At 41.2% G+C, this 22091-nt stretch overlaps 2 protein-coding genes across 2 annotated transcripts; both read left to right on the top strand.

Moving 5' to 3' along the window:
* The first annotated feature begins 3414 nt into the window (after nucleotides 1-3414).
* On the top strand, nucleotides 3415-6121 carry LOC118633740 (toll-like receptor 11). Its single transcript, XM_036267672.1, is given in 8 exon segments — nucleotides 3415-3734; nucleotides 3736-4340; nucleotides 4343-4414; nucleotides 4417-5073; nucleotides 5076-5117; nucleotides 5120-5740; nucleotides 5743-5871; nucleotides 5874-6121. Coding segments are annotated over 8 exon segments (2694 nt in total).
* A 6431-nt stretch (nucleotides 6122-12552) lies between these two features.
* Nucleotides 12553-13521, top strand: LOC118619762 (olfactory receptor 11H6-like). Its single transcript, XM_036246462.1, has one exon. It carries the CDS (start codon nucleotides 12553-12555, stop codon nucleotides 13519-13521), a length of 969 nt encoding a protein of 322 aa, XP_036102355.1.
* The last annotated feature ends 8570 nt before the right edge of the window (nucleotides 13522-22091 follow it).

Below are 22091 nucleotides of genomic sequence, written 5' to 3'. Positions count from 1 at the left end.
TAAGGGGTTAATTTCCAATATATATAGAGTGCTCATACAACTCAACAAAAGGAAGACAAAGAACCCAATTAAAAAATGATCAGAGGAACTAAATAGACACCTCTCCAAATAGGAGATACAAATGGCTAAGAGACATATGAAGAAATGCTCAACATCACTAATTATCAGAGAGATGCAAATTAAAACAACAATGAGGTATCACCTCACACCTGTCAGAATGGCCGCCATCAACAAATCGTCAAACAACAAGTGTTGGCGAGGGTGTGGAGAAAAGGGGACTCTAGTACACTGCTGGTGGGAATGCAGACTGGTGCAGCCACTATGGAAAACAATATGGTGTTACCTCAATAAATTAAATATTGAACTTCCATTTGACCCAGTGATCCCACTTCCAGGAATATACCCTAAGAAACCTGAAACATCAATCAGAAACAATATATGTACCCCCATGTTTGTAGCAGCACTATTTACAATAGCTAAGATCTGGAAACAGCCCAAGTGTCCATCAGTAGACGAATGGATAAAAAAGCAGTGGTATGGAGTATTACACAGCTGTAAGAAAGAAAGAACTTGCCCTGGCTGGTTTGGCTCAGCGGTTAGAGCGTCGGCCTGCGGTCCTGAGAAACCCGGGTTCGGTTCCCGCTAAGGGCGCGTACCTCGGTTGCAGTTTGTCCCCGGCCCTGGTCGGTTGTGCGGGTGGCAGCCACTCGATGTGTTCCTTTCACATCGATGTTTCTCTCTCTCTCTCTGTTCCTCTCTCTCCCTCCCACTCTACCTGAACAAAAAATGGAAAAATGTCCTCGGGTGAGGATAAAAAAAAAAAAAGAAAGAAAGAAAGAACTCTTATCCTTTGAGAGGACATGGAGGGACCTGGAAAGTATTATCCTAAGCAAAACAAGCCAAACAGAGAAAGACAAGTATCATATGATCTCACTTATTGGTGGAATATAATGAACATAACAGTCTGAGGAATGGGGTAGTTCCAGAGACGTGGAAGTGGGGTACAGACTGACAATCCCCAGAAGAGGGGGTGGTGGGGGAGAGATAAACCACAGAACTTCTATGCATGTATGCATGAACAATGGACATGGACAACAAAGCTGGGGACAAGGCAGGGAGGGGGAGGGGGGAATCAGGGTGGGGGGAGGAGAAACACCTGTAACAAAAATTAATTAATAAAATAATAATAATAATAAAAATTAAGTTTGTCACAGTCGAACTGGCCAAATGAGGAAATGTCATGGTGCACAGTCTAAGTGACACCTGGAGTAATACCACCAAAGCTAGACCACTCCACAGCTCAAAATTGTCCTGTGTTCCTAAGATCTCTGTCCCAAGGACATTGTGTCTTCTTCTGCTGACACCTATTCCAGACCCTAATGTCTCCCTGAATACTAAAATAGAGAGGCCAGTTCAAGAGTAACGGGGTATGCTATTAAACAAGACGGGGACTGCAGTGTGGGCTCAGTAGAAAGAAACAGCCTTTCCTAAATTCCAGTATAGCCATGGACATAGAATGATGCAGCATTTGAATATATTGAGTGACATCCACAATGAGACTGATCGTTTTGCAAGGTCAAGTCACCCAGATCACCGTCTCCCAGGCTCTTCTCGGGCCTCCTCTGGGCTTCTCACCGAAGTCTGAGGCATATCCAGCTATGATGCTCCAGCAGCGGAAGGACTAGGACTTGAGGAAAGGCAGCTCTATGTGATCACCCAGGCAGCTTATCCTCACAGCAAACTCAAGGGGAAGAGAAAAGTACGTGCCTTCTAATACCAAATCCTCCTTTGCCCAAAGGCACGAATTGCTGAATAATCCCAAACCCGTCAGGAGGACAGTGCCCTTCATTATGGTTAACTGTCCTCTAGCTCCCCCAGAGGACCAGTCTGCTCTCCTACCTCTTTCTTTGTTTTTTTTTTCTTTTGTTAATCCTCACCTGACGATATTTTTTTTCATTGATTTTTTATAGAGAGAGGAAGGGACAGAGGGAGAGAGAGAGAGACATTGAAACATCGATGTGAGAGAGACACATGGATTGGTTGTCTCCCACACATGCCCCAACCAGGGCCTGAGATTGAACCTGCAACCCAGGTACCTGCCCTTGACTGGGAATCAAACCGGCCGACACGCTAGCCACTGAGCCACACCAGCCAGGGCTCTGCTGTCCCTTATCATCTTTCAGAGACCTAGATCACAGACATATTATTACTGCTCATTTCACACTGGGTGATGAGATGGGAGGTCTTACCATTGGAAAGGAATAAGTCAGTGGTGAGAAAGTGTCAATGGGACCTCCTACCTCTGCACTGTGTTCTGAACACAAAAGTATCACGGCTTTGTTTTTTCCTTTTACTACTTCCCATCCACTTTCTCTACTTTCTTTCTATGTTCCCTGAACTAACTTTTAAGTCTATCCTTATAAATTGAACATAATCTCAACAGTAGAATTCACTTAGAGTGTCTCTAGTCCTACCTGAGGACTTTTGTGGTGCAAAGACCATCAGCCTTGGAGGCAGAATACCTGGGCTGCAGTCACAACTCTGCCGCTTTTACCTCTGTGACCCCAGGCAATTCATTTAACTTCTTTGACAGTCAATTGCCTCATGAGTAAAATAAGGATCAAGTTAGGCCCACATATATCACACGACTAAGGATCAAATAAGAACATATGTTCAGGTCTTATTATGTTTGTATCATTACCATTTGTTTCTCCTCCAGTCTGTTTTGTGATAAGTAAATTGCTGCCTGGTCTTGGGAGTAGCCCATTCATAGCTCACAGCTCCCCTCCAAAGGAGTAGAAACCTGAGCTGATCATCCCCAGAAGGAGAACTGGGGGTGTCACTAATTTCTCAGCTGAGATCTCTGGAACGTTGCAGGCTCTTCTTGCTGGTCCGTCTCTGTTTCTGTCTGCAGGGAGGCACATCTGGGTGCACACAACTTGAGCCCCCTGCTGGCCAAATGTCTCCCTTATATTGTAATCACAGGACTGTTTCTTTTTTTTTTTTTTTTTTAATTGATTAATTTTTGTTACAAATGATTCTCCTTTTTTCCCCCACTGATTCCCCCCTCCCCCTTCCCTCCCTGCCCCTTCCCCAGATTGTTGTCCATGTCCACTGTTCATGCATACATGCATATAAGTTCTGTGGTTCATCCCTCTCCCACCTCCCCACTCCTTAGGGGATTGTCCTCAAACTGTTATGTTCATTATATTCCACAAATCAGTGAGATCATATGAAATTTGTCTTTCTCTGTTTGGCTTGTTTCACTTAGGATGATACTTTCCAGTTTCTTGAGTATGTTTCACAACACATTGTGTGTCGTGAGTATCAGAAGGCCCAGTCCTGGGATTGTTGGCTTTTGCAGGATTTAACATTCCTCTGCTTTCCCCCCTTTCCTTAGAAGCAGGACCAAGGATGGAAAGACCTCTGTTCCCCTCCACTCTCCTCTCTCTCTTACTGCTGGCCTTGATGAGCCTTGGCTTGATGAGCTGGGCCTGGACTGCTCCCAGCTGCACCATAGGAGATAGCTCCCTGTGGCCTAACATCTCCTATTACATCCCGTTCTGTCCCTTGGCCCCAGGACTGCACCTTTTTGCATCATGCTTCAATGTGAATGACCTGGCTCAAACCCTAAGAGAAGTGCCCCAGGACACAGAGGTGCTATGCCTCCAGGGTACAGTTCCCATCCTGCCAGCTGATGCCTTTGGACACTTTCCCACACTATAGTTTCTGAGGGATTATATCTGAGACATTTCAAGGACTGGACCAACTGCAGGATCTTTCCTTTGAGCATCATGCTCCCTGTTTCTTGAGTCTGTTTCTCCCTCCAGATGCCCTGGAGCCCCTCAAATCCCTCAACACCCTTTCCTTCCATGGCTCCTGCCTGAATTGTAGCCAGAACGTCCAGTTGCCCATCAGCCTTGGTCGTCTGACCCTGAGGCACAGCTGTCTGACAGAACTGAAGGAATTGCAAGGGCTCTTCCCAAACCTTGTCTCTGGCTCCTCTCCTGCAACCAGCCCCAGCCCACGGACCTCCTTCCTGGAGGTGCTGGATCTGTCTGCCAACCTGCAGCTGAGCAGGTTGGGTGGCCGAGCTCTGCATGGCCTCCAGCTCCATTCCCTGAGATTGGATGGCACCCCACTAAATGCATTAGACCTCCTAGGCTCAGATCTGCTCCACTTGGACTCCCTCTACCTTGTGGGAACAGGTGCAGAAAAACGGCCTGGGAATGTGACAGGTTACTTTGAGCTTCGTGCACTTGACCTTGGGAGGAACCAAACCCAGAACCTAGAGGATGGGGATCTCCTAAGTTTCCGCTCCCTGGAACTCCTCAGCCTTCATGCAATGGCCTTCAGTTACATTCCTCCAATTTTCTGAGTGCCTTGCCCCAGCCTCAGAGACTCAACCTGTCAGTGATAAGCTGGGCCCAACCTTGGCGCTCCCAGAAGGGCTGGTCAGCTCAAATCTGAGAGTGCTTGATCTGTCCCACATTGAGCTCTGTGTTCTGCCCCACAGGGCCTTCTCCTCTCTTCCTCAACTCCAGGAGCTCTGGTTGCGTAGTAACAACATCTGCAACTTATCCAGTGAGAGCCTGGAAGGACTGAGGTGGATGAAGACCCTAGACCTGAGTTGGAACCAAATTAAGATGCTAAAGCCAGGCTCTTTCTCCTCTCTTCCTGCCCTTACTTCACTGAACCTCCCGGGCACCCACTTACAGTATATCTCAGGCAGATATCTTCAGGGGCCCCAGAAGCTGAGCCATCTGCAACTGGGTTCTTCTGAGATGCTGAACATCTATCCTCCCTGGCCTCCAACACTGCTCAGCTTGGAGTTACGGGCAGAGAGTTCCATAATGTTTAGGGTTCCTAGTGGAGAACCCTTCTTGTTCCTGGAGAACCTTACCTTACAAACTAAGTACATAGTGTTGGGACCAGACAACACCACACTTCATTTCCCTTCCCTGCATCACCTTACTCTACGAGGCTGCAGCCCCTACATTTTCTCTATGCGGAGAGTCTTCCCACAGCTTCCTCTCCTGGAGCACTCACACTTCTGGTCTGATCATAGTGGTGCAGAAATCTGTATCTATTTGGGATGCCCAGGCTGAGAGTGCTAGAGCGGGGGACTTGGATTTCCTCTATAACAAAATATCAGTGCAGCTGGAGATGCTACTGAAGGAGCTGCCTCAGTTACAGGTACTGGCATTGAGCAACCTGAACCTTGGGTACCTCTCCATCTCCAGCTTCAGGGGCTTGGACCACCTTCGGCTGCTGCTGCTCAACTCTGAATGGACCTTGGGGCTGGACAGCAGCCTCCAGGAATTAATCCCTCAGATGCCGCAATATGTTTATTTCTCAGATATCACCTTTATCTGCCAGTGTGAAAACTCTTGGGTGGGGCCTTGGGCAACACGGGCCCCGAGCACCTTTGTGTATGGGCTGGAGAAATCCATCTGCAAGGCCAATTCCTCTGACTACTCCCAGACGCCTTTGCTCTCCTTCCTTTCTGATCACTGCTCACATGATCCTGAGCTTCAGGGCTTTCTAACCAGCTTCATTCTGGTGCTCCTGCTGACCTTCCTTGCACTGCCTACCTGTCCTAAATGGCCCTGGCTTCACCACCTTCGGACCCTATTTCATGCCTGGTGGTGGAAATTGGGTGGGAAGCACCCCAGAAATCAATTCCACTATGATGTCTTTGTATCCTATTGTGAGCAGGACCGAGCCTGGGTTCTGGGAGAACTGTTCCTGCCCTGGAGAAGCCTCTTCCAGAGGGTGAGGGTTTGAGGCTCTGCCTGCCTGAGAGGGACCTTGGGGTTGGGCCGGACAGGATGGATGCTACTGCGACCAGCATGGAGAGCAGCAGAGCCACCTCTGTGTGCTCAGCTGCCAGGCCCTGGGAAGTCCCTGGTGCCATCTGGAGTTAAGGATTGCCACCTACAACTTGGTGGCCAAACCTGGGACTGCTTGCCTTCTGCTCCTGTTTCTGGAACGTATTGATCGGCGGTGGCTGCAGAAGGAAGACTACTTCTACTTATCTCAAGGGAGGGTCGAGTGGAATGCCTTCTGTGAACAACTGCGGAAAGGGCTAAGGGAAGCTGGGCAAGAGAGAGAGGATTAGGGACTGTGGAAGAGATTCAGTCAAACCAGAATAACTCCCGGCAGGGGTTTGGATGCTATCACATGGGGGGGGGGGGGTCCAAAAGGCTGGACTCTGCAGCACTGCTCAGTTCAAGCTCATCTTTCACACTAGAAATGATACATGAAGAAACAAAATCCCAATGGCATCACATTAGAGAGCACTTGGAAACAAGAGATTTCATTCAAAAAATTGTTCTAATACCTGCTAGTCCTCTCAACACAAAGCATCCCCTAAAAAAGAACACTTAAAAATGTTTTTCTAGAATCATTTCTGCATTTTCCATAATAAATTCATTCTTCTGGATAAAAGTAATGTATTTACTTGTCTGGTAAAAAAAAAAAAGTTTTTATTCTAATGGAATGAGGCAAGAGTCAATGAAATGTTTATATTGAAGCTAAATTGAGACCATGTTCACAATTCACCAAGGATCCAAAAATTCAAAGAATTTTCCTAACTCATGAGGCTCTCACAACAACAGTATTACATGAGGGAGAAGAATAGTTTTGACCCTGTATTACCCGTGGGAATCTGAGCACACAAAGGTTAAGTGATGACCCTGATACAGCTGTTATATTATTAAGTTTGGATTTGGCCCCCTACCCCTGTTCCTCTGAGTCACAGCCCAGTAGTCTATGTCCTCCACTCTTTCAGTTATTTCTAACCAATGACGACTAACCTTCTAACAAAATTACAACAGGCAAACATGTGGCAAACATCTCCCCCTGCAAGCAAATGTCAGTCACCAAATAAAACTTGTGTGTGCTACTGCCACCTCGTGGTCGTATATTTTTTTCTTGCTCAGCTGGAAAATTCCCGGAAAACCCTTATACAAACCATCTTCACAGTCTTGGGTCAAACTAGGGAAACACTCACATTTTGACAGAGTGAGTAAAAGAATTCCACATTTTTTCTTTTCAGGAAAAAATACCAATGTCTTCAGTTAATAGAGTCAGACTATTTGTAGTCCCATGGCATAAGTCTGGGACTTTGCTGACCAAACCAGAATTCCTCCTGCCCCCAACTTTGTCTGCTGTCAACTAATGGAAACCCTTGGAAAATACGATTCATTTTTGTCAGTGTTGATGAGAACCTCAAGTTCTCATTAACCTTACTAGTTCCCATTACCTTTTTTATTTCATTGAGGTTACCTGGACAGTTTTCTTCTTTTCTTGACACATCGCAGATGTGTATATCATGGAATTTCAGGATTGAAAGAAATTTGATTCTGATGCTTAAATCCCCTCTACCTCCTTCCCAGCCTGTATCTGACAAAAATCCATGCTATCAAGGAGTCTTCTGAAGCAGCTTGTCCATCACTGCATAGGTTTCTCTGTAAGAAAGTTAGCCTCCATATTGAATTACAGTGTGTTTCCCTATGACTTTTAACGACGACTTTTAGTTCTGAACTTTGGGGATTAAATGGGACAAACTGTATTGCTCTTTAATGATTACTCTTCCTTTGTTCCAATAGAGTCTTTTTGTTCCGCAATTTAAATATCCCAGTTCCTTCCACTGTTGCTCATGTTCCGTACTTCTTAGCTCCTCAGAGATGCTTTCTTCGAAATGCACTGTAGTTTGCCCATGTGCTGCTGAAACTGTGAGACCCAGAACTTATGAAGGGCTGTCTAGATGATCTCCATAGACTCAAACAGGATCAGGTCATTCCCTCCATTTATACATTCTGAAGTCACATTATTAGTTGTGGTAAAATGTTGATTTAAATACTTGATTTGTTTTTTTTCTGGCTGAAAAGTGATTAAAAGGACAAATTCACAAAACAAGTGGGGCAACGGTTGACAGTCAAGAACTCATGCAACAGTTGTTTAATGCAAAAATCCCAACATTACCACAGCACACCTGGCATAGATGTATGTGTAGAATTATGGAAAGAAGGAAACAGATGGAGTGAGCCTTTGAAGTGTTTTATCAGTTCTCTGCAATAACTAACTTCTGTCTTTCTATTCTTTGGCTTTGTAGAACCCTTTGCTTTTACATTTTCATTTCTAAATCCAGTATCATCTCTTCTGTGGGAAAACACAGCTGCCTTACTATAAATATATACTGATACTTCTGCTTATAGTTCATATTCTTTTTGATTCATGTCTCTATATTTGTATAGTTTATATTCTACTCCAAGGCCTAAGGCCAACTTATTCTTCAGCTTAGACCCAGGCCTCATCATCTTTCCTTTTTCCCCTGGAGGTTGGACCAATTTAGACCTCAGTTAAAGAAATACTTTGTTTTCTCATTGTTATCCCTAGTTGAGGCCACTGGGAAAAGTTGAGTAACCCAGGAGGGTCAGAGACAAATCTTGACACATCTATTAAAAAGTGTGTGAGGGCTGGAGCTCAGCGTACGGCTTACAAGTTCATACAGAGTATTCACCACCCCCAACCCCAAGATGGGCTGTGGAAGGCAGAACAGCCTTGGCTCAGAATGTGTGTGCTACATACTCTCCTTTAGAGGCAGGGGTGTAATTGGTCCTTCCCAAATTAGGAAAGATCACAGTGCCCATTACAACTGCATGTAACTACCTTTTTATCTGTTTAAGCAATATGTTCATTGTGTGGGCTTCAAATAATTGCTATAGTTGCTATTACCGCCCAGCACTCCTCCCTTTTGAAAGCCTCTAAGAAGCCTGGATGCGAGCACCTCTGTTGGTTTTGCTGTGCACTCTCTCCTGCTGACATGGGAGAACAAGGAGACGGAGCTGACCGCACCTTCCACATGTGGACGTCTGCCCTCTGCTGGATTCTGTAATTCTCACATATCAGCTTCAGGTAAGGAACAGCTTAGATTTTTTTTTGTAATGTCTTTTGCACCTTCCTCTAAAAGTGTTGTATTTTCTCCATATAAAATGTAAATTAGACTTAAGGTGAAAGGGATCAAGAAGCACAAATTGCTTATTATAAAATAGTCATGGAATGTAAAGTACAGCATAGGGAATATAGACAATAATATTGAAATAACTGTGTATAGTGTCAGATGGGTACTAGATTTATCAGGGTGCTCATTTCATAAGGTACATAAACCTTTACACCTGAAACTAATATAACATTGTATATCAATTATAATTTTAAAAATAAAGTTAGTCTAAGGTTAAAAAAAGGGAAATTGAAATAACTTCTTGATATTGGAAGTTGGTTAGATGCACAACTAGATAACAGTCTCTAGAATCAGTGCTGGTCTCAATAAATGTTAAGTTATATGGTTTTTATTTATAAATACAGAAGTAAATATGTTTAATAAAAAGAACAATATTTTACTTAAACTGAAATGTTAACTGAACCACAAAACCACATGGGCCAGAAAAAAATTGTGAAATGATAGCTTTATTCTAAACCTTATTACTGATTCAAGTCACATAGACCAGATTTCCTGACCCTGACTTTGGAGCAGAAGAAAATATTAGGCAATAAGAGAAGAACATTTTTCTATTAAAGCACTTTGGCTAACCACAAGGGGAAAACATCAGTTACAGACTATGAGCACATTTTCTTTAAGAGGGAGCAATCTAAAACAGTTCAGTTACCTATTTAAAAATAAGAGAAAACACAATGGAGTACTATGCAGCTGTTAAGAAAGAAAGATCTCTTATCCTTTGAGATGACATGGAGGGACCTGGAAACTATTATCCTAAGCGAAACAAGCCAAACAGAGAAAGACAAGTATCATATGATCTCACTTACTTGTGGAATATAATAAACATAACAGTCTGAGGAACGGGGTAGTCCCAGAGACGTGAAAGTGGGGTACAGACTGACAATCCCCAGAAGAGGGGGTGGGGGGAGAGGTAAACCACAGAACTTATATGCATGTGTGCATGAACAATGGACATGGACAACAAAGCTGGGGACAGGGCGGGGAGGGAGGAGAAGGGGGGAATCAGTGGAGGGAAAAGGAGAACCATCTGTAACAAAAATAAATTAATTAATTAAAAAAGAATAAGATAAAGATTATAAAAGCATTCAATAAAAATATTTAAAGATATGGACAATTAGATAGAAACAGACTGTGAAGATGGCAAAAAACTGTGTACACACACAAACACACATACACCCCTAGAGCACAATTATAACTTAGCAAAGATAAGAAAGCACAGAGCACAAAGCAAAGTGGATAAAGTGGACACAAGGACAGATGACGTGATTCAGAGAAAGATAGCTTGGATGGCATTGCCTTGAGTAGGCTCCTATCATGGATAATCTCTGCATTCTTTTTTCAACTTTTTTCTCTGACTGTAAGCAATTTTTTTTCCTAATTGGTTACATTATAGGGCATGTTCACTGATTGAGACAACAAATATTTAATGACCATCTATAATATATTGGACACTATCCTGGATTCTGGAAACAATTTGATGAGAAAAACAATGTCCTCCTCTTATTTCCAGGTGGTTGAGACAGAAAATACACACTAAGTATATGATACAAAGCCACGGAGTGCTACGTACTTTGAAGACACTGAAGCAGGATTGGCAAACAGAGTAGCAAAGATGGGCTAACCTGGGGAAGGTCTCTCTGAGTTCATGATTTTTACCAGAAATCCAAATAAAGTAAATTAAGGCACATGAATGTTAATGAGGGGTAGAGTGGGACATTCCAGTCATTGATATGGGCCACACCTGACATGGTTAGACATCAGCTGGCTGGCACGTGCTCAGGAGAAGAAAGGGTGGTAGGGGGTGAGGGCGTGGAGAAAGGCCCGGTTGTCACTGTGGTAAGAAATTTGGGATTTATTTTAAGTGTGTTTAAAAGATTAAAAGCAAGAAGTTGGCATCATATTTTTAAAATTATCCATCTAGATATTATGCAGGTAACAGCCTCCAAGTATATAAATATGGAAGCAGGTGAGTTAAGAGGCTTTGGCAGTAGTTTGAGGATTTCATGGTAGTGAAAGCTGATGGGGCTACGAATACTCGTTCAGAGTCTGAATGTCTGGGACATGAAGCCTAGTGGGTTTGCTGATGGTTTGGATGTAGAGTATTGGGAGGTGTGATAAGAACAAAGCCAACGCGTGTGGTCTGCACAACCGAGCAGATAGAGTTGCCATTTAGGGACGTAGCAAAGCAGTAAGAGCCAGCCAGTTTGATGGGGGAGAATCGAAAGTTCAGAAAAGGGTATATTGTGTTTTAGTTGTGTTATATATCAAATGTAGATGTTGAGTAAGAAATGGGGTGAATATGTCCAGAAGAGACTTCATAGGTAGGGAGACAAAATTTGGTGTCATCTCGCATGGATGGTTTTTATATCAAGGGGCTAGATGACAGGTCACTTATAGACAGAGTATAGTAGGAGAAGGAAAACTATTAAGGATTAGGTCCTAAGGAAACACTAATAGCTGAGGTCAACTAGGAGGAATTCTAACATAGGTGCTTCAGATAATATATACAGAGAAAGAGTAATGAGAATGAATAGTCCATGGACAGTAATGTAATTCAAATATCAGAGTGCTTTCAGTGATGTGGCACGGTAATTTTGTTTTGTTTTGCTTTTGCCCTATGTGGCAAAATGTATAGAGTACCATCATGAGGTACTTGACCAGCATCTGATACATTTCAACTGAGGACTGAAGCCTGTGTACTACAGTTGAGGTGAATTTCAGTTAAAAGAGAACCATGTTAGTTTATAGTCTGAACCTCATTCATTCATACCAATCTTACGTAAAATGGTTATTCAAGGTGACAATGCACAGAGCTTATCCTCTTCAGCAACAAATTTTTAACTGCAAAGAAGACAAATTTAAACATAAAGAGTACTTTAGAGAGTTGTGCAAGTCACTAAACACTGAGAGAAATTAACAATGCAAACTGTGGAATTTCTTTCCCAGAGATCTTTCAAAATAAGAGGGCACATAAATGTCAGAATTAACTTTGCAATCATTGATTAAAATTCATTTTCCTTACCTCTTTTCCCACATTCCTAATACCGCGTAGAAAGGAACCCCATATGAAAATATGCATGTGATAGCATTCAAGATTATGACTGTAAACAAACTCTTGCTTAATGTTTTCTTCCATTTACACAGAGCTTGAACGGTACAGTTGTTTAAACCTCCATATGTTTGGCCCAGGTTGATGTTTCTGAATTAGGTTAAAAGCCTCTGAATGGCAAGAAAGCATCTATCTGGTTTTATGTAGTGTTGAGGACACTAAACAAAGGCAGGTGTTTAGTGAACCGTGATGGGCATGGTGATCAAAACGGTAAGGCTATAGTAAGCCCCCACAACCCCAAATTTTTTATTTTCTCCATCACGTTAGGGCAAAGAATGCTGAAAGTCTTTAAGTAATCTAAAATTATGGTGCTAACTGAATTGTAAAGACATTCAGAGAACATCTTAATGAGAAAACTTCTGTCGAGTCATTCGTATCATAGTAATTTCTTGTTATTTCGGTTTTAGGAGGCAAAGAAATGAAAAACCCAGGAATGAATAATCACTCTGACCCTGTGAGTGTATTCATCCTTCTTGGATTCCCTTGCACCTGGGAGATTCAGATCCTTCTCTTCGCACTCTTTTCTGTGATCTATGTCCTGACGCTAATTGGAAACCTTTGCATTATCTGTTCAGTGTGGTGGGTCCACCATCTGCACACACCCATGTATGTCTTGCTGGCCAATTTCTCATTCCTGGAGATCTGGTATGTCACTGCTACTGTCCCCAACATGCTATCCAACTTTCTCTCTGTGACCAACACCATCTCCTTCTCTGGCTGCTTCCTCCAGTTCTACTTCTTCTTCTCCATGGGCACCACTGAGACCTTCTTCTTGACTGCCATGGCCTTTGACAGGTACCTTGCTATCTGCAGGCCCCTCCACTACCCCACCGTCATGACACTTCCACGCTGCTTCAGGATGGGAGCCTGCTGCTGGGTGTGTGGCTTCTCCTGTTTTCTCCTCCCAGTTTACCTCATCTCCCAGCTTCCTTTCTGTGGCCCCAATACTATTGATCATTTTTTATGTGACCCAGGACCCCTTATAAAGTTGTCCTGTGTGCCAGCTCCTGCCACTGAGATAACTTGTGCCATCTTTAATTCAGTCCTCATTTTCTCCACCTTCCTCTTCATTACCGGCTCCTACACCCTGGTGATCAGAGCTGTGCTGAAGGTCCCCTCAGCAGAAGGCCGGCATAAGGCCTTCTCCACCTGTGGCTCCCACCTGGCCGTGGTGTCCCTGTTCTACGGCTCTATCATGGTGATGTACGTGAGCCCAACAGCAGGTAATCCAGCAGGGATTCAGAAGATTGTGACTTTATTTTATTCTGTGTTAACTCCATTTTTCAATCCCTTGATCTACAGCCTCCGGAATAAGGAGATAAAGAAGGCCCTGAGAAAATTGCTGAGGACCATGAGATTTGGTCAAAGACGGCCTCTCAAGAACTAGAATTCGTATACATGTAGGATATATAGTGATATAAAATTATAGGAGGTTAATGGTCTAGAGTAATTTTGAGAAAGAGATATGTTTCCTGTATTTCCTGGAATGTATTTAGGGATGTGTTTCAATGAAGCAAATAACAAAGATCTTACCAGACCTTGCATAAATTATTTATTTGTACTAGGTTTCATTGTGTTAATATTCCTGTGTGAATGGCATGGAAACAGAAACTTGCCAGACAATCTCAGGCATTTTTGAAGAATAAAAACATACACAATCCAGAGATCGAATGGTCTGTTTCTATCTTTTGTGGATGTAGGTAAAATTGTCTCCAGCTCTCAATTTCTTAGTGATTAAGTGTCTAGAGTCCCCATCACCATCTACCTACACACACATACAACACACCATACAAACATGTTTATATGTGCTTCTCCTCCCACTCTTGAATCCACTTGCTGTCTTGTTTGATCACATAAATCTGGATGTGAGCTCATCCCCTTCAACATTTTATCTAAACCAAACTCATTCCAGGTTTGGGTGAGTTTATTAAACTGACCACAGTCTGGCATTAGGCAAAGTCAGAGGAAGGGTCACCAGCTGAACACCAATCACTCTCTCATATTTCACCTGGTGCTGCCTTTCCTCTACCTTCCTCATCCTCCTCTCACCACCCACAAGAGTAGCCAGAATACCTTGCCCTTTCTAACTCAGAATAATTTTGTTCATTTGCAGACCCTTTGGGGTTTGAAATTCTTCCTCAAATGGACTTGTCAAAAAATTTCTTCTCAACACCATTTATTAAAGAGGCTGTCTTTACTCCATTGTATGCTCTTGCCTCCTTTGTCAAATATTAATTGAGCATAATGTCTTGGGTCCATTTCTGGGTTCTCTGTTCTGTTCCACTGGTTTATAATATTGTTCTTGTGCCAGTACCAGGCTGTTTTTATTACAGTAGCTTTGTAGTATAACCTGATATCTGGTATTGTGATCCCACCTACTTTGTCCTTCTTTTTCAAGATTGCCGTGGCTATTTGGGGTCTTTTTTGGTTCCATATGAACTTTTGAAGCATTTGTTCTAGTTCTGTGAAATATGTCATTGGTATTTTGATGGGGATTGCATTAAATCTATAGATTGCTTTGGGTAATATGGACATTTTAATGATGTTAATTCTTCCAATCCATGAACAAGGTATGTGCTTCCACTTTTTTATATCTTCCTCTATTTCTTTTTCAATGTCCTATAGTTTTCTGCAAATAGGTCCTCTACTTCTTTGGTTAAGTTTATTCCTAGGTATCTTAATTTTTTTGCCACAATGGTAAATGGGATTTTTTTTTTTTTTTTAGTTTCTCTTTCTGTGACGTCATCATTAGTGTATAAGAATGCTGTCGATTTCTTGACATTGATTTTGTATCCTGCTACCTTGCCAAATTCATTTATTAAGTCTAGTAAATTTTTGATGGAGTCTTTGGGGTTTTCTATGTATGATATCATGTCATCTGCAAATAATGACAGTTTTACTTTCTCCTTTCCAATGTGGACCCTTTTTATTTTTTCTTCATGTCTGATTGCTGTGGCTAAGACATCCAGTACTATGTTAAATAAGAGTGGCAAAAGTGTGCATCCCTGTCTTGTTCCTGTTCTTAAGAAAAATGCTTTTATTTTACCCATTGAGTATGATGTTGGCTGTAGGTCTTTCATATATGGCCTTTATTATGTTGAGATATGATCCCTCTATTCCCAAATTGTTGAGCATTTTTATCAAAAATGAATGCTGGATTATGTCTAATGTTTTTTCAGCATCTATCGATATGATCATATGGTTTTTATCTTTCCTTTTGTTTATGTGGTGTATCACATTTATTGATTTGTAAATATTGTACCATCCTTGCATGCCTGGGATGATACCCACTTGGTCATGATGAATAATTTTTTTGATGTATTGCTGGATCTGATTTGCTAATATTTTGTTAAGGATTATGGCATCTGTGTTTATCAGGGATATTGGCCTATAGTTTTCTTTCTTTGTAGTGTCTTTATCTTGTTTTGAAATTAGGATTATGCTGGCCTCATAAAATGAGTTGGAAGTGTTCTGTCTTCTTCGATTTTTTAGAATAGTTTGAGGAGAATGGGTATTAGATCTTCTTTGAATGTTCAGTAAAACTCCCCCGTGAAGCCATCTGGGCCTGGGCTTTTGTTTGCTGGGAGTTTCTTGATTACATCTTCAGTTTCCTTTGTTGTTATTGATATGTTCAAGTTTTCTATCTCTTCCTAATTTAGTTTTGGGAGGCTGTGTGTTTCTAGAAATTTGTTCATTTTCCCTAGATTGTCCAATTTGTTGGCATGTAATTGATCATAGTATGTTTTGATGAGCCTTTGTATTTCTGTGGTGTCAGTTGTTACTTCTCCTCTTTCATTTCTGATTCTGTTGATTTGGTTTCTCTCTTTTTGTTTCTTGGTGAGTCTGGCTATAGGTCCATGAATCTTGTTCATCTTTTCAAAGAACCAGATTTTGTTTCATTGATCTTTTGAATTGTTTTTTGGTGTCTATGTTGTTTATTTCTGCTCTGACCTTTACTATTTCCTTCCTCCTACTAGTTCTGGGTTTTTTCCTTTTGTTTACTTTCTTGTTTTTTAAGTTGTATGGTTGGAAAGTTAATTAGGAATTTTTCTTGTTTCTTGAGGTAGGCCTATAGTGTTATGAACTTCCCTCTCAGGACTGCTTTTGCTATGTCCCAGAGATTTTGAGTTGTTGTTTTATGTTCATTTTCATTGGTTTCCAGGAAGTTTTTAATTTCTTCCTTGATCTCATTAGTAACCCATTCATTGTTTAATAACATGCTATTTAGCCTCCAAGTGTTTGAATGTTTTTGTGTGTTTTTACTGTAATTGAGTTCTAGTTTCATGCCACTGTGATCTGAGAAGATGCTTGATATGATTTCAATTTTCTTAAATTTGTAGAGACTTGCTTTGTGTCCTAATATACAACCCCTTCTATTGAACAGTTACCTTATGTCAGGAACAACTTGCAGAGCCTTATACAATATCCATTGGTTGAGGAGGGAGAAAGTGAGCCACATTCTTCTTCAGCGGTATTAAATGAAAGAGAAGGCAAGCATTGAACCCTTCAACTCTCCTTAAAAAAAAAGAGGGAAAAGAAGGTATAAATTAAGCATAGCACACCAATACTCATCAATTATCTCTCTTTTTTTTTTTTTTTTGATGAAGAATGTGCTGTCTTTAATTTGTTTGTTTGTTTTTTTATTAATTTGTTTTTATTGCTGATGTTTCTCCTTTTTTCCCCATTGACACCCTCTTCACCATCCCCCCTGCCCCATCCCCAGCTTTGTTGAGTATTATGCTAAGCAAAAAAAGTCAAGCACAGAAAGACAAATATCACATAATCTCACTTATTTGTGGAATATAAGGAACTAAACAAACTGATGAACAAAATTGACCCAGAGATATAGAGGTGGAGTACAGACTGACAAACCTCAGAGGAGTGAAGATTGGGGCGGGGGGGGGGGGAGATAAACCATAGAACTTATATGCATCTATGAATGACCAATGGTCATCAATTATCTCTTGAATTGAAACTCGGAAATGTGCCCTCACCCCAGTACTTATTTTTCTGCCTTTTTTTTTTTTTAACCGAAGACGAGTAAATATTGGATGTGAATTCTCATAAAACTAATTTCAAAAAGTTATTAAAGTCAATTAGACATTTTAAAACAGTGGCCAGATGCAAAGTAAATATACAAAAGATAAAAATCAGAAAAAGGCCATTTATAATAACAATGAAAGTGAAATGCACCTCTAAACAACTCACCAAAGAGGAGTGAAGTGTGTGAGAAGAAAACTGCAAATACCCTGAAACAGTAAAAAGAAAGATATGAATAAATGGAGCTATCTTCCATGTTTCTCAATGTAATGAGTAAATGTTGTGAATTTGTCATTTCATCCCAAATAAATGTGTAAATTTAATAAAAATAAAATCATAATATCAAAATTATACCTATCTAAATGTTCAGTAATTAAGTGAACTATCATATATCCAAATTATAGAATATCATAAAGATATTAAAAACCATGTTTTGAGCCCTGGCCGGTTTGGCTCAGTGGTTAGAGCGTCGGCCTGCCCTCTAGAGAGACCTGGGTTCGGTTCCCGCTAAGGGCACATACCTCGGTTGCAGTTTGTTCCCGGCCCTGGTTGGTTGTGCGGGTGGCAGCCACTCGATGTGTTCCTTTCGTGTCGATGTTTCTCTCTCTCTCTGTCTCTCTCTCTCTTCAGCTCTCTCCCCCCCACTCTATTTGAACAAAAAATGGAAAAAAAGGTCCTTGGGTGAGGATAAAAAAAAACAACAAAACAAAACATTTTTTGAAATATATTTGATGAGTTGGGAAAATGCTAACAATATAATGTCATTTAATTCTTATCTTTACAAAATAAAAACTTACATAATTGTTTCTAAACTTATTTTACAATTGAGAAAATACAGGACCAAAACATATAAAACATTTTGCAAGTGCAATTTTTTAGTAAAAGTATGGATGATTTTTTTTCTGCTTCTTGATGTGTTTTATAAATTTATTATTATAATCTTGTTATTTTTCTTATCAAAATAAAAAAATGTTGACCCCAAAACTTCAACTTGATAGTGTTAAATAAGGTTTATACTTTATTTCTAATTCTTCCCTCAGAGTTGGGGAGTGCATTTTGCTTCAGGAAATGAATCTGAGTCAACATAATGAGACTTTGATCTGGAGTCCATGTGCAGTCACTTAAGAACCTTCAGCAGGGGAGGGGGAGGGGGAGTCAGTGGGGGGGGGAAGGAGAATCATCTGTAACAAAAATTAATCAATAAAAAAAAAATAAATAAATAAATAAAAATAAAGAAAGAACGAAAGAAAGAAAGAAAGAACCTTCAGCAGCTAAATCTGTTGACTTTTTGATAATAGCCATTCGGATTGGTGTATCTCATTATAGTTTTGATTTGCATTTCCCTGATGATTAGTGATATTGAGCATTTTTTCATGTTTTTTGGCCATCTGTATGTCTTCTTTGGAGATATGTCTTTTCATGTCCTGTGCCCACTTTTTAATCAGATTGTTGTTTTTGTTGTTGAGTTGTATAAGTTTCTTATATATTTTGGCTATCAACCACGTTTTGAGTACATCATTTACAAATATATTCTCTCAGTCAGTAGGTTACCTTTTGTTTTGTTGAAGGTTTCCTTTGCTGTACAGAAGCCTTTTCAGTTTGACGTCTTTCACTTTGTTTAGTTTTATTTTTGTTTCCTTTGCTCAAGGGGATGTAGCTAAAAAGATGTTACTAAGACTGATGTCAGGTAGTTTATTTCCTATGTTTTCTTCTAGAAATTTTATGGTTTCAGTCCTGACATTTAAGTCTTTAGCCCATTTTGAGTTTATTTTTATAGATGGTGTAAGAGAGTAGTCTAGGTTTATTTTCTTGCATGTATCTGTAAAGTTTTTTCAACCCCAGTTGTTGACAATACCGTCATTACTCCAGTGTATATTATTTCCTCCTTTGTCATAGAATAATTGACTATGCAGAGATTTATTTATGGGCTCTCTATTCTGTTCCATTGATCAATGTATCTATTTTTGTGCCTATGCCATACTGTTTTGATTATTATAGCTTTGTAGTATACTTTGAATTAGGAAGTGTGATACCTTCAACTTTGTTCTTCTTTCTCAAGATTGCTTTGACTATTCGGGGTCTTCTGTGGTTTTGTTAAAATTTTAAGATTATTTGCTCTAGTTCTGAGAAGATTCACATTGGTGTTTTGATAGGAATTACACTGGATCTGTAAATTGCTTTAGAAAGTGTGGTCATTTTAACAATATTAATCTTTCCTATCCATGAGTATGGTATATTCTTCAATTTATTTATTCCTCTTTTAAAAAATAAATGTTTTCTCAGATAAATGTATGACTTCAAATTAAAAAAAAAAAAAGATACTTCAGCAGCTAAATAAAACAAACAAACAAAAAGATACATCAGCAGCTAAATTTAAAAAAAAACAAATTTTTTTTAAGATACTTCAGCAGCTAAATCTGAAGAATTTGGGTCACAGAACCTATCCCCAAAACTAAAATTGGTTCAGAACTAATATATTGAATCCTTTAAGGACATAATAGCACATATATAAAATAGACACAAACAAGTGTGTTGTATCTTGTATTTTCTATAAATATTCTTGGAAAGTTCACTTGCTGCCTAGAGCTCATGTGGGGCACAGGGTTCTGTGTCAGTGCAGCATGTGCTGATTTGGGGGCCTTGTTTGTCCTTCTAATAGCACCAGGGGTATAAACTCATCACATTAGTAGACCAAGTGTGACAGAAGTTTCTACTTCTTGGTTTTGTATCTCTTTTTTTTTTTTATCCTCACCCGAGGATATTTTTCCATTTTTTGTTCAGATAGAGTAGGAGGGAGAGAGAGGAAGGGAGAGAGAGACAGAAACATCGATGTGAAGGGACACATCGAGTGGCTGTCACCCGCACAACCAACCAGGGCCGGGGACAAACTGCAACCGAAGTACGTGCCCTTAGCGGGAACCGAACCCGGGTCTCTCCGGACCGCAGGCCGACGCTCTAACCGCTGAGCCAAACCGGCCAGGGCTCTACTTCTTGGTTTTGTGATCTCTCCTCAAACCCATTCTCTTTTATATCACTTACATTTCCTTTTGTCTATAACAATCCTTCAAACTTCCTCATAGAAAATCACCCCTGGAGAATCATATGAAACTGTGAATAAATGATACATCTACCGATTAATAAACTAAGACCACTGTAGTATGTATACATGATAGAAAATAACTAGTTTTAAAAATTGTTCCCAAATATGGGTAAAGACTTAATATATGCTATTAAGTGAAAAAAATAAGATTTTTTTATAGTATGAAGAAAGCCAGGGAGGAGGGTTAGATAGAGAGGGGCAAAGGAAAGGAAATGGGGGACATCTGTATCAACAATAAAAAAAATAAAATAAGAAACAGATTAGGAATGTAAAAAGGAAATAGGGGAAATATGCAAGGTATTAATAATAATTTGATTTAGAAGATCCAAGTTGGTGGCAGAGTAGGTAGAAGTTACACTCACTTCCTTCCAGGACCAAACTAGAATTACAACTTAATTATAAAACAATCAACCTGAATAATCAACTGAAGATTTGTAGAACAGATGTCTTATAAATAAGGATTAGCAGAAGAAGCCACATTGAGACTGGTAGAAAGGGCAGAGACCCAAAAGTTCTGGCCTAGCACCCACGTGCAGCAGTTGAGAATTTGGAAGATGTCTAGGCTGCAAAGTTTCCCCCTGAGGAGTAAAGGATCTCAACCCCACCCAGGGTCCCCAGCTCAGAGTACCAGAGCCAGGAAGAAGAGCCCACATAACATTTGCCTATAAAATGCACAGGGTTTCTGTCCACCAGGGAGCCACAAGAGTCTGCTAGAAATACAGGCATCCTCTTGAAGTGCCAGCAAACAAAATCTTGTTTGCAGCCACTAACTCTGGGGTCCAGCAGAGGGAGGGAGGCACAGAGGCCAACTGGAGTCCTACAGGGAGAGCCTGGGTAGTGAGGCTCTTGGGTGAGAGCTAGAGGAAGAGCCACCAAGGTCCTTGTGCTACATCCCTCCCCCATACCACCCAAAGATGCATTTTCTGGATTGAGCACTCCCTTTCACATGGTATCAGCCTAGGGGAATGCACTGGTCCTATCCTTCCCCCTCCCTGTGACCCCACCCTGCTGAGCCTGCAGGCTGTGGAGAAGCCAGCTGGCTGAAGCCAACCTGGGTCTATGGTGCAGAATTTCTTGAAAGGCTCTCAAGGAAGTCCAGGCAAACTCAGGGGCTGGCAAATAGAAAATATTTAGTTGTGTGGCCCTAGGGCAGGGACCATTTTCCCCTCATACACCCAACCAATGCCATGTTTTTGTGCAGAACCCTCCCTCCACATGGCCAAATTTTGGTTTGTTCTAGCCTGATGAACTCTGCTGGTCTCACCCTAAGATTCCTTGAGACCCTGCCCCACTCAAGGTCTGTAGAGCCTCAGGCAGTGGTGACTAGAATAGGTGCACCCTGAAACTTTGGCTGAGTGGCCTTAGACCCAGCACTGGCACCAAGTTTAAATCTGTATTAACCTTGTGAACACCACTTGCCCCTATCTCACGACTCACTGAGAACCAACCTCATGCAACTCACTTACAACCAGAGGTTCTATCAGTGACTGAGCCTAACAGGCAGCTCGCAAGTAAAGGCTGATCTTGGGATGCCTTTTGCCTTTTGCTGACCTGCCCCGCGGCTTAGCACTGGTGGAAACCAGCATTGATACACAGGTTGGTCCCTCCCATATGTACCCAGGCCCAGCAGAGGCAGCCAAAATTGTGTATTGCTTTGTGGCTCCAAACAGGTAGCCCAGAGATGGTCACAAGCAGTGTCTGAAATTGGTCTGCACCAAAGTCCCTCCCAAGACTTCAGATCACATGAGAGTATACCTCAATTAGCTTCAAAAGTGTCACACCAAAAAGGAGATTTCAGCAGGCACCAGACCATGTTG

The sequence above is a fragment of the Molossus molossus genome, unplaced genomic scaffold (genome assembly GCF_014108415.1).
Source record: "Molossus molossus isolate mMolMol1 unplaced genomic scaffold, mMolMol1.p scaffold_m16_p_1, whole genome shotgun sequence".
NCBI classification, from domain to species: Eukaryota; Metazoa; Chordata; class Mammalia; order Chiroptera; family Molossidae; genus Molossus; species Molossus molossus.
This window is presented reverse-complemented; position numbering and strand designations above follow the sequence as displayed.

Excerpts from the sequence above, each read along its gene's own strand:
- LOC118619762 (XM_036246462.1), top strand. The coding sequence starts at position 12,553 with ATGAAAAACCCAGGAATGAATAATCACTCTGACCCTGTGAGTGTATTC.